The sequence below is a fragment of the Meleagris gallopavo genome, chromosome 3, assembly GCF_905368555.1.
Source record: "Meleagris gallopavo chromosome 3, MGAL_WU_HG_1.1, whole genome shotgun sequence".
Classification (NCBI taxonomy): Eukaryota; Metazoa; Chordata; class Aves; order Galliformes; family Phasianidae; genus Meleagris; species Meleagris gallopavo.
In genome coordinates, this window is record NC_139406.1 from 389,129 (window position 1) to 401,258 (window position 12,130).

The 12,130-nt window shown below is 42.6% G+C and overlaps 1 protein-coding gene across 11 annotated transcripts in view; it reads left to right on the forward strand.

Annotated features, from left to right (window-relative positions):
- Positions 1-12,130, forward strand: part of TNS3 (tensin 3) — a 223,071-nt gene that overhangs the window by 134,105 nt on the left and 76,836 nt on the right. For all 11 annotated transcript variants that reach the window (XM_085219995.1, XM_085219996.1, XM_085219999.1 and 8 more), the window contains 3 exons: positions 3,455-3,584; positions 4,699-4,764; positions 8,959-9,063. In XM_085219995.1, coding sequence (XP_085076121.1) covers positions 3,455-3,584; positions 4,699-4,764; positions 8,959-9,063 — 301 coding nt within the window. The remainder of the gene's footprint in view (positions 1-3,454; positions 3,585-4,698; positions 4,765-8,958; positions 9,064-12,130) is intronic.

The following is a 12,130-nucleotide window of genomic DNA, read 5'->3' on the forward strand; positions in this document are numbered from 1 at the left end:
CTTCCTCTTCCCTTACTGCTCTATCTGGGTGGAGGCATTGGTAATGTCCAGGGTAGGTGGTGCATACCCCCCTTTTAGAGCTGCAGTTTTAGCTTGGCGTTGAGCGCTCACCGTTCTGCCTCAGGGGTTAGCTGGAATGAGTGCTGCCTGCTTCTGCAGCTGGCTGAACCTCAGCTCCCTGATGTATGATCTACTGCCCCGGCTGCTGCAGCATGCTATGGGTGACACCCACATTGTTTGCCCGCCCTGTGCTTGGTGGGCAGCGATACGGTGCTCTCCTCTCTGAGGCTTCTGTAGGGGTGGGTGTAGTCTTTGCAGTGCCTGTGGTGTGTCAGCCTCTCTTGTGAGAATTGCCCGTAGCTATAGGGTCGCTCTGCTTTCTTGGCGTTTCCCTGGCAAAGGGAACCCCGAAACCTCCTTGTATCTTGAGATTGGTTGCACTGGTACTGGCAAGCTGGCTTCAGAGCAGCTGATCTCGATGACTGATACACTACAAAGTAGGTGAAATACTAAAAAATAGGTTAAGAATTTAGTTACCACCCTTGATTTTTATGTGATTGAAAATTTCTATAAAGCTCAGACTGGTATGTTTTAAGGAACCACGAGAATTTCTCTCATCATTTCCATTCTGTAGCATCACCAAGTACAGTAATGTTTGTTGTGCTATCTGTACGAAAGTCGTCTTGGGGAACATTTGTAACTCAATGTTAGATTATCCTTGTCCTGCATCTTGGCAGGCAAGATCCGCAATCAGAAAACTAGATGCTGTTTCCTGTGTGCAAAGCATAACTATCATTGAATTTCAGCACTGTCATTTTATATCTCTTTGCTTGCTTTCTTGCTTGTGATTTGCAGTTATACATGAGGTAAGTAAAGAAATAAAGTTGCTGTGCCTTTCAGTTAAACTATGAGGTCAGGGGATCAAGTAGAATGAATAAGGATGGGATGAGACTATATTGTGAAGAATGAGTATTCCTGATATATATATTGCTAGTAGGTTCCAGAATGACTTTTAATATGGTGTACTTTTTTTTAACTGAGAAATGTTAGACTTGAATGTTTCCTGATTCCTATTCCCTTTCCTTTTTCCTTTTTTTTCCCCTAAATTTTGAAATAATCTTTTTGATTTTCTTCCTCCTTCTTTCCTTTACTTTCTTCTCTTCCCCAACATCTTTCTATATTTCTTGCAAAACAGATTTTTGAATATCTTGTTATAAATTTATATTCTGGAGGTCTGGGACATTTCCAAATTCAAGATTTGTTGTGCTTATCAGAGATGTCTACACAAACAGTGTATGTAAAGTGTTTAAAAGGAAAAATGAGCAAGCAGTTTTTTCACTAACGCTTTTTGAAACAGATCAACTTCATTAATCCCAAGCTATGCTGAATGTAATTCTTCTGAAAAAGCCAACATCTTATTCAGCATGGTATTATTTCCCAAACAAAGTCTTCCATTCAATTTTGCATGTCTATTGGCAGTGATTAAGCGAAACCTTTAGGGGTTTCAGGAAAAAAAAACATAGGATGCCCTACCTCCAATTCCAAAAGATTTATCTAATCGAACAGCATTGCTTTGAAATAATTGCTTTGAAAGACTTGTTTTAGGTTTAGAGGGTTCATTAACACTGTGATGATACAGCAATGCCACAGCTGTTGAAAAGCTGCACTGACGTCTGATAATGCATATAGTTCCTTCCCAGCATATTTCACTAGCTTGTATTATTTTTTAATAGAGCATCAGATGGCAATGGAGTCAAAATTCCAAGGTAGACTTCAACTCTTAGCTCTCTGAAGGCAACAGCAGAACAGCTCTGTCTTCCTTACGGTCGCTAGTTTAACCCAAATTTCTAAACAAATCACCCTAACCAAACTTCAGGTGCTTTTTGAAATAAAGAACATGCAAGTCATACTGGAAAGCTTTCTCAAAACGGAAAGCTGCACCTTGATTGTTTCTTGTAATCACCATAAAGGTGCCTGATTAGATTAGAATCACTGGCAGCTTACTTCTTTTTCTGTATAGCCTTAAGTGGATTTCCATATAGACCAAGTGTTTTGAAACAGACTTAAATTGTTAAGATGACATCCACACTTGAAAATGTTTCTACCTATCAGGTCTTTATGCACTGCTCTTCTTGTTTCTTTCAGAAGTTCGGTTAGAATGAGAACTTTTGGAGAAGTTATTTTTTAGGTGAATGACTTCCTTAACTGAAAGGTGCAGGAAGGAGTAAAGTGTAAGCTGTTCTGCAGGATAGTCCCTAGGGCTGCTGCAGAAGAGACAAATATCTATCTCAACATGAATAATATGAAAAGAGTGTTCTGTTGAGTCAAACAGATCTTTGGAAACTGTCACCTTTATTTTCCTTCTCATGAAAAGCATGATGCTTCAGACTCAGTTGGGGGCTGGTAGTTCACTCAAGGCAGCTTATAACCAAACCCATGTATGATTTTCACAGATGTATTCTGACTGCTGTTTTCTTTGCTGACAGATACTCCTGGTGTATGGTCTAAAATGCTCCATGTTTTTGTATGCACCATGTCAGTTCTGATGAACTGCTGGAATTTAAGGCATCAGAGTTAGTGTCATGAAGGCAGGAAGCAAAAGCTTACGTTAGAATTTAAAATCCTGTAGTGTGAAGAATTTATTAGCTGTGTTTCATCCCAAACCCCTACATTTTTTCTTGCATTACTCAAGTTCCCTTCAGTTTGAATAACTATTAGTTCCTTGGTTATTCATTATCTTCTTTCCAGAATACATTTTTTTTTCATTCTGGATTAGAAAAAGATTATTTTTATGTTACTTTATTATTTTTTGTTTTCGGTACTTTTCAGTAGCATCCTTAATTATAAAACCCTGAAATCCCTTTCAGTCCAGTGACTAACGTAAACAAAATGTTGATTCTTGTATTCCTGTAAAAATGCTGTGATGATGTATTGCAGTTGACTAGGAAGTGGTAAGTAAAATATTGATAGGCCTGATCTAAAGGAGGGTTGTGTTAAAGAGTAGTGTTATTTTGTTCACTTTCAGCCACTCAAATTCCTATTAGATGGATTTTTCAGAGTTCTGTCTTTTTCTCGTCCGGATATGAAGACTGCTATAAGCTTCCAACAATAACATTGAAAAAGATCCTATTATCACTAGAGTAGGTTTAAAAAAATGTCCTAGAGTAGATGTAATCAGCTTGTATGACTTCTGAGAAGGCTTCTATAAAATCTGTGCATTCTTTAGTTATTTTGAAATGGTTGTGCTGTAGTTTAGTTTTATGCTAATTTGGTGGGTGCCATGAAGACGTATGGATATGAGTCAGCATTCCAGCATAGTATGGCGAATGCTGTGCTTCTGAATCATAATCTACTGATTGGTGATTGATTCTGATAAAATAGTAATTTTTTGTTACATATGCAGAACTATCTTTTCTTAAAAGTTCCATAATAACGTGTTTCTTTCTCTTTCTAGCTGAAGTGTTATCATAAAAAATACCGATCAGCTACTCGTGATGTGATTTTTCGCCTTCAGTTTCATACTGGAGCTATTCAAGGATATGGATTGGTGTTTGGTAAAGAGGACTTAGACAGTGCCAATAAAGGTACTTGCCTTCTGTGATTGCTTGGATAAGTATGTGGAAGAAGTGCATGCGTGTGTCTGTGCATTTGATGGTAATGTAATCTTCAAGGTCTGTTTTTGGGATTCTTTTTTTCTATCCTTTTATTTAGGGAGAGGGACGGAAGTTTCTCGTTTGGGTTAAGCTGTCAAAATAATTTCATTACTACTTCATTGTCCTTAACTGACCCTCTCATGTTTTTAATAGAATCATAGAATTTCTTAGGTTGAAAAGGACCATAAAGATCATGTAGTTCCCACCCCCTTGCTGTAGGCAGGGCTGCTACCCACCAGACCAGGCTGCCCCAGGCCCCATCCATCCTGGCCTGGGACACCTCCATGGATGGGGCATCCACAGCTTCTCTGGGCAGCCTGTGCCAGTGCCTCAGCACCTTCATAATGAAAAACTTTCTCCTATCAACTAACAACAGACATGTTTAAAACAGTGAGTCCTTTAGACACCATTGTAGGAATTAATAAACAGTTGTGTTTTTTGTGAAGATAACAGTGAGAAGCTCTGATGCTGGTTTTGTGACCTAGTGTCTTTGAATATGGTGCTCTTATTTTGTGCTTCTGAATGAGTATCCAAAAATGGAGGCAAAATTTTTTGGAAATATTTGAAAATGTTTCAAGTTACTCTTTGCATTTTCCAAAGGATTACTTCAGTTTTGTTTTATATTTATATGAAGGATTGCAATTCTGCTACCCTGTGTTACTAACAAACTAAAACCAAATATGTTTTCCTGCCACATGTGCTTATAAGAAAGCTTTATGGTCAAGTATAGTGATTTTGAAAATACACAGAACTATTCTAGTTTTCTAAAAAAAACCCTAAAACTCAGTGCTTAGTTTTTAAGGGGAAGTTTGGGAACTGTTCATCTTTTCTGTTTTTGACTATTCTCAGAAGTAAACAAAGCTACAGCTGACACTTAGTCTTTCCTAGAGAAGGTAGGGAAAAGAATGTGTGGCTTTTTTAGAAGCAAATAACTAGAATCCAAGTAAGAAGGGAAGTGTGACAAGGGTATGTGTGTTAGTAGCTATAGAGAATTCTGATCTGGAAATTTAGAATAGCGTGTTGATGTATTAACCTTTATTTTCAGATGACCGTTTCCCTGATAATGGCAAAGTGGAATTAGTGTTTTCAGGAACTCCAGAGAAAATTCAAGGTGAGTTCATAGGAGGAAAAAAGTCTTGGCAATAAACCACATTGAAAAGTACATTTATAAAACCGCAAAACAACTTTTCCTCTCTTGTTCTATTTCTCTTGTAGAAGGTCTGAAATTCAACTTTAATATTAAAATATATAATATACTGATTGGTTTAAATGTGAATAATGTAATGGAGACACTGCATAGGAGTCAACAGACATAATTTTAAGAGTATACCAGAAGTGTTGTTAATGACCAGTAGAAAACATTTCTTGTGTCTGTGTAAGTTATGACTGGTATATATAGCTTGGCCCAGTATAAGTGACAGCAGTGGTCCTGCCCATAACCTTTTTGGATGTTATAACTGATTATATTTGTTGAAGTAGTGAAGTTTTGACTCTCTTGATTTAGCGCAAGGAAAGGTAGTTATAGTTGTGTTGGAGATATTCTTTATGTCTCCAGAATATATTCTATTTTCGTATGTCTAAGATCATAGTAATTATCTATGATAATTACTGCCTGCAACAGGAACTTAAGATCACGCTTAATATTGCAGATTATTTCTTCTAATGGATCTGTTCTTACACATTTTATGATGTCCCAAAACGTATGGATTCTGATTTAAAACTGAGATTTTTTTTTTTGTTGTTGTTATTTCTTTTGTTATTTGTTATTTGTTATCTCTTAAAAACTCGTGGTAGCAGCCAGTAAGAAGTTGTGTTCTACATGGCTGAACATGGAAATCTCACTTAGCTGTTTGGAAAGCTATTCAAGAAAAATGGCTTTGTAAATAAACTTACATAGCTTGAGCTGAACATTTTTGGATGGCAAATGCTTGAAGAATGACCAGTTGACATGTTTGAAAAAGGATCAGGATTTTTTCAACTTTGCCTTAGAGGGCAATCAGATCAGTGTTTTTTAGCAGCCTCCAAGTTGATGTAAAATAATTGGAAATCTGTTTTTAATTGCTGTCTGTGGGGTTAAGTGTCTAGGATGAAGAGTTCACCTTTAAATGTTTGTTTACAATTTCTGCAAATGTCTATTTCACATTTGAAAATATTATAGTCTAAATGCAAGATATCTCAGGTCCATCTCCTATTGAATCCAGGATCATCTGTGAAATCTGGAGAGATTGCCATGGGATTTGTCTGACCAAGTCTTGAAAGCCTCCAAGGATAGAAAGTTCACAACCTCTCTGTGCAGACTGTTCCAGTGTCTGTCTGCCCTCAGAGTGCAATTATTTTTTCATTATAAAGAAACTCTAAACTTCTCTGGATTCAATTTATGTCTGTTCCTTCTTATCTTTCCACCTTGCATCCACCTGGCTCTGTTTCCTCAGTGGCGTTTGGGTGCTGTTGCCAGGTCACCCCAAAATCACCTCATCTCCAGGCTGAAGAAGCCCTAGTTCTTCTACCTGTCCTCACAGGGCAGTCCTGACTACCCTGGCAACCCTCCCTTGAATTTGCAACATTTTATTCATGTTTTTCTTATATCAATTCCAAACCAACAGAAAATAACCATCAGTGATACCAGCCTTTAGAAATGATGCAGTTGCTAGGTAATTCTAAATCTATGTATGACAAATGTGGCTTTTTTTTTTCTTTCTGCCTGCACGTAGAAGCTCAGGACTATAATATTCTTTTCCTTATAATTTTAACTATCCTTGTTTTGAAAGTCTTACTGCTTATTTTGAACAATTTAGGACATATTTCTCAAGACACAGCTGTAGATTTGGTATCTAAGGATTCCTTTATCCCCAGTCAATACAGAGAAACAAGGGCAGAAAGCTGGTTTAATCTCTGTCTGTATCAATCAGTGTCAAAGCCAATACCGAGGTCTTGATGCTCATGCTTTGCTTTTGAATCCGTGGACCACACCTTAATTCTTTATTCCTTACATTTAAAAGGTGAATGTTATGTTTGTCTAAGGGAATAAAAATGAGGATTGCTGATGAAAATTCTAAGTATGTTTGGAAGAGCATGCTTATGTGAAGCTAGACATCTGAATAAATTATAGTCTCAGGCTCTGCAGGGTTGCTGGAGAATGGAGGAGGCGACAGAGACACCTTGGAGGAACTGGCAAAGAAGCAGGCTGGCAGTATTGAGCTTTCTCTGTGCACCTTTAATGTTACACTTTTCTGGTATCAGAATGATGGTTTATAATGAAATCTTATTTTATCATTCCTTTATTGCCATTTCTTTATAGATATTGTGGTTTCAACCTGGGATGCTGTCTGGACATGCAGAGATGGGATCAGGAAAGCCAATGTGCAGATGGAACTGCACTTGGTGAGGGATGCAAAAAACAACAAGAAGGAATTCTTTAGGTACATTGGTCAGAAGAGATGGGCCATAGAGGACGTACCCCCTCTGTTAAATGAGAAAGAAGAACTGGCTATAACAGACATGGGGAAGGCTGAGGTACTCAGTGAGTTCTTTGCCTCAGCCTTCATTAGCAGCCAGGATTTGCGTCTCTCTCTCACATCCCTCAACCTCACATCCCTGAACCTCCAAATGGGAAACGGGGGAGCAAACTGTAAGAGCAGAGCAAGTCTAAGGCTGCCTCATGAGACTGAATGTGTGCAAGTCTATGAGGCCAGGCAACATGCATTCCAGGATCCTGAGGAAGCCGGATGATGTGGTTACCAGGCTGCACTCCATCGTATTTGAAAAGTCATGGCTACCAGGTGAAGTCGCTAGTAACTGGAAAAAGGAAAACATCACTCTCATTTTTAAGAAGGAGAGAAAGGAAGACCTGGGAACCTACAGGCCTGTTATCCTTACGTGTGTGACATCTGTACCTGTGAAGATCATGGAGCAGATGCTCGTGGGAGAGATGTTAAAGCACCTGACGGATAAGCAGGTGATCCCTGGAGAAAGCCAACATGTCTTCACCTAGGGCAAATCATGCCTGACCAATTTGGTGACCTTCTATGATGGAGTGATGAGTGATGACATCGGTGGACAAGGGGAGGGTAACTGAGGTCATCAGCTTGGACTTCTGCAAGGTTTTTGACATTGTCCTGCACCACATCCTTATCTCTGAATTAGAGAGACATGGGTTTGAAGGGTAGGCTATTTGGTGGCTATTAAGTGGTTGGAAGGTTGCAGCCAGATGGCTGTGGTCAGTGACTGTCATGAGTGGTGTCCCTCAGGGTTCTATCTTCAGACTCTTAAATATCTTTGATTCAGTACACCCTTAGCAGATTTGCAGATGACACCTAGCTGTGTGGTGCAGTTGATATGGCAGAAGGATGGAATGCCAGCCAAAGGGACCTGGACAAACTTGAAAGGGAGCATGTAAACCTGATGAGAAAGCCAAGTGCAAGATGTTGCACTTGAGGCAGATAGCCAGAAAGACAAGGAAAGTGATTTTTACTCTTTCTCTGCCCTTGTGAGGCTCCATATGGAGTACCGTGTCCAGGTCTGGGGCTCCCAACACAGGAAAAATATGGAACTTTTGGTGCAGGTTCAGAGGAGGGCCAGAAAGATAGTCAGAAGGCTGGAACACCTCATGTATGAAGACAGGCTGAGGGAGCTTGGCTTGATAAATCTGGAGAAGGCTGCAAGACCTCATTTCATCCAGTGTTAAAAAGGAGATTATAAACGGGAAGGAAGTCAACTTTTTAAATGGGTAAATAGTGATAGAACAAGTGGAGATGGTTTTAAACTGAAGTACAAAAGATTTAGATTAGGCGTCAAGGGAAAGTTTTTCACTGAGAGCGTGTTGAGGTGCTGGAACAGACTGCCCAGAGAGGTTGTGCTGTCCTGTCCCTGGAGGCGTTCAAGGACAGGCTGGTTGGGGCCCCGAGCAACTTGTTCTAGTGCTTCATCTAGTAGTTGGCAACCCTGCCTGTGGCAAGGAAGTTGGAACTTGATAACTTTGAAGTCTCTTCTAGCTCAAGCCGTTCTATGATTCATTCTTACAGACTGTTTGTTCAGTTGTATCTGTGTAGAGCTGGGTGGACCATCTGCGTTGTATTCAGGAACTGGTACGAGTTGTCAGAGTTCCATCATAAACGAGTTTGGGACAAAATTCTGCACTTGTTCCTTCTTCTATAAATGTAAAGATTTTTTAGTTGGTTTATATAACATTTCTTCCCCTGTTCCTGATTTAAGTATATGGTATTGTAGTTGTGGGAGCAAAGTTCTAACAGTGTTGTATATATAATTTAAAGATGATTTTTGTCTCAAACAGATGTTAATTTTTTAGGATGTGAACTCCTCCAGAATGATCACGGAGTGGTAGTTGATCACAATACCTCAGACCCGCTGATACGCTGGGACTCTTACGAAAATATGAGCTCCGATGGGGAAGGTGAGTAGTTTTGTGACAGCAACTAAAATCCTTTGGCAACTGTGCAAGAGTGTTTAAAAGGGAGGAAAGAGAGCTAATTTGCTTGAACCTAATGGTGCTTCGCTGATGTGAGGAGGTAGCTGTCTGCCACTGTCTGTTACACTCTAGTGGCTCTTATGGAAAGAGACGGTGGCTGCAGGACTGTTTCTCCCACTTTTTCCCACTTCTGTCTCCCAGCTGATCACAGAATCACAAAGGTTGGAAGGGACCTGCAGAGATCATCGAGTCCAACCCCCTGCCAAAGCAGGTTCCCTACATCAGGTCATACAAGTAGGTGTCCAGGCGGGTCTTGAATATCTCCAGAGAAGGAGACTCCACCACCTCCCTGGGCAGCCTGTTCCAGCACTCTGTCACCTCACCTAAAGAAGTTCTTGCGCACATCTGTGCGGTACTTCCTATGCTGCAGTTTCTGGCCGTTTCCCCTTGTCCTGTCTCCACACGCTGCTGAAAAAAGTCTGGCCTCACCACTCTGCCCCCCACACCTCAGATATTTATAGACTTGGGTCAGGTCCCCTCTCGATCTTCTTTTCTCAAGCCTGAACAGACCCAGTTCACTTAGCCTTTCTCCATAGGGGAGATGCTCCAGGCCCTTCACCATCTTTGTGGCCCTCTGCTGGACTCTTTCCAAGAGATCCCTGTCTTTTTTGTACTAGGGAGCCCAGAACTGGACACAGTTCTCCAGTTGAGGCCTCACCAGGGCAGAGTAGAGAGGGAGGATCACGTCCCTCGACCTGCTGGCCACGCTCTTTTTAATGCACCGCAGGATGCCATTGGCCTTTTTGGCCACGAGGGCACACTGCTGGCTCATGGCCAACCTGTCGTCCACCAGGACACCCAGATCCCTCTCTGCAGAGCTCCTCTCCAGCAGCTCATCCTCCAACCCGTACCAGTGCATGCAATTATTCCTCCTCAGATGCAAGACTCTACACTTGCTTTTGTTGAAACATCCGGTTTCTTACTGCCCAGCTCTCCAGCCTGTCCAGGTCTCGCTGGATGGCAGCACAGCCTTCAGGCGTGTCAGCCAATCCTCCCAACTTCGTATCATCAGCAAACTTGCTGAGGGTGGCCACTATCCCCTCATCAAGGTCATTGATGAAGATGTTGAACAAGACCGGACCCCTGAGGAACACCGCTGGTTACAGGTCTCCAGCCGGACTCTGCATATCCACTGCTCTCCCCCCATCCACCCAGCCAGAGCCAACATCGTAGAAGGCTACCAGGTTGGTCAAGCACGACCTCCCCCTGGTGAGCCCATGCTGACTGCTCCTGATAACCTCCTTTTCTTCCAGTTGTCTGGAGATGGCATCCATCACAAGCTGTTCCTTCACCTTTCCAGGGACAGAAGTGAGGCTGACTGCCCTGTAATCACCTGGATCCTCCTTCTTGCCCTTTTTGAAGACCGGAGTGACTCTGGCTATCCTCCAGTCTTCAGGCACCTCCCCCGTTCTCTAAGCCCTCTCAACGATGACAGAGAGCAGTTCAGCAATGACCTCTGCCAGCTCCCTCAGCACACGTGGATGCATCCCCTCGGCTCCCGTGGATTTATGAACATTGGTGTTGCCTAGGTGCTCTCGGACCGCCTCTTCCCTGACTAAAGGAAAGTCTTCCATTCCCCAGGCCCTCTCACTAACCTGCAGGGTCTGGGATTCCCGAGGGGGAGCTTTTTCACTGAAGACAGAAGCAAAGAAGACATTCAGTATCTCCGCCGTCTCAGCATCCCCCGTTACCAGAACCCCCCCCTCACTTAGTAGGGGAGCCACATTCTCCCTAGTCTTCCTTTTACTGTTAGCATCCTTAAAAAGGCCTTTTTTATTATCCTTTATCACCTTTGCCTGATTCAATTCCAGGTGGACTTTAGCCTTCCTCCTTGCATCCCTGCAGGCCCTGACAACATTTCTACATTCTTCCCAAGTGGTCAGACTCTTTTTCCACATTTCATGGACCTTCTTCTTCCCTTTGAGTTTGTGCACGAGCTCCTTGCTCACCCACACAGGTCTCCTGCCGCCTTTTCCTGATTTCTTGCTCACAGGGATGCACCGGTCCTGAGCTTGGAAGAAGAGCCGTTTAAATGCCGACCAGCTCTCAGAGGCCCCCTCACCTTCTAACACCCCGGCCCACGGGACTCCAAGTAGGTCCCGGAAGAGATCGAAGTTGGCTCTCCTAAAGTCCAGGGTAGCAATCCTACTTACTGCTTTGCTTCTTCCACTCAAGATCTTGAACTCCACCATCTCGTGGTCACTACAACCCAAACTGCCCCCTACCTTTACTTCCTTGACAAGCCCTTCCTTATTAGTGAGAATAAGGTCCAGCAACACCCCTCCCCTTGTTGGTTCCTCCACCTGCATCAGAAAGTTGTCTTCAACATATTGCAGGAACTGTCTGGACCGTGCGTGCCTGGCCGTGTTGCTTATCCAGCAAATATCTGGATAATTGAAGTCCCCCATAAGCACCAGCACCTGGGATCGTGACGCTGCTTCCAGTTGCTTATGGAAGGCCTCATCAACCTCTTCCTCCTGATCAGGGGCCTGTAGTACACACCCACAACAGCGTCAGCCATACCAGCCCGCCCCTTGATTCTCACCCACAAGTTCTGCACTCTCCCCCAGGTGGAGTTCAATACATTCTAGCTGCTCTCTCACATGAAGAGCAACTCCACCACCCCGCCCCGCCAGCCGATCTTTCCTAAAAAGCACATAGCCCTCCATGACAGCATTCCAGTCATGCGAGCTGTCCCACCACGTCTCCGTGATCGCAATGAGATCATGACCTCGCAACCGCATGCAGAACTCCAGCTCTTCCTGTTTATTTCCCACACTGCGCGCATTAGTGTACAGGCACTTCAGGGAAGTAGCATCCCCCTGCCACTCTCCATCCCTTTGAACTCCACCCTCATCACCCATCAAGCTCTGTTTTGAGCCTCGAACTACCTGCTTAACCCCATTTTGTCCCCTTCCTCCTTCTTACCTAGTTTAAAGGGTAATTTAAAGACTGATGTTGCACAGCTGTATTTCCCTTTTTTAAATCTGCT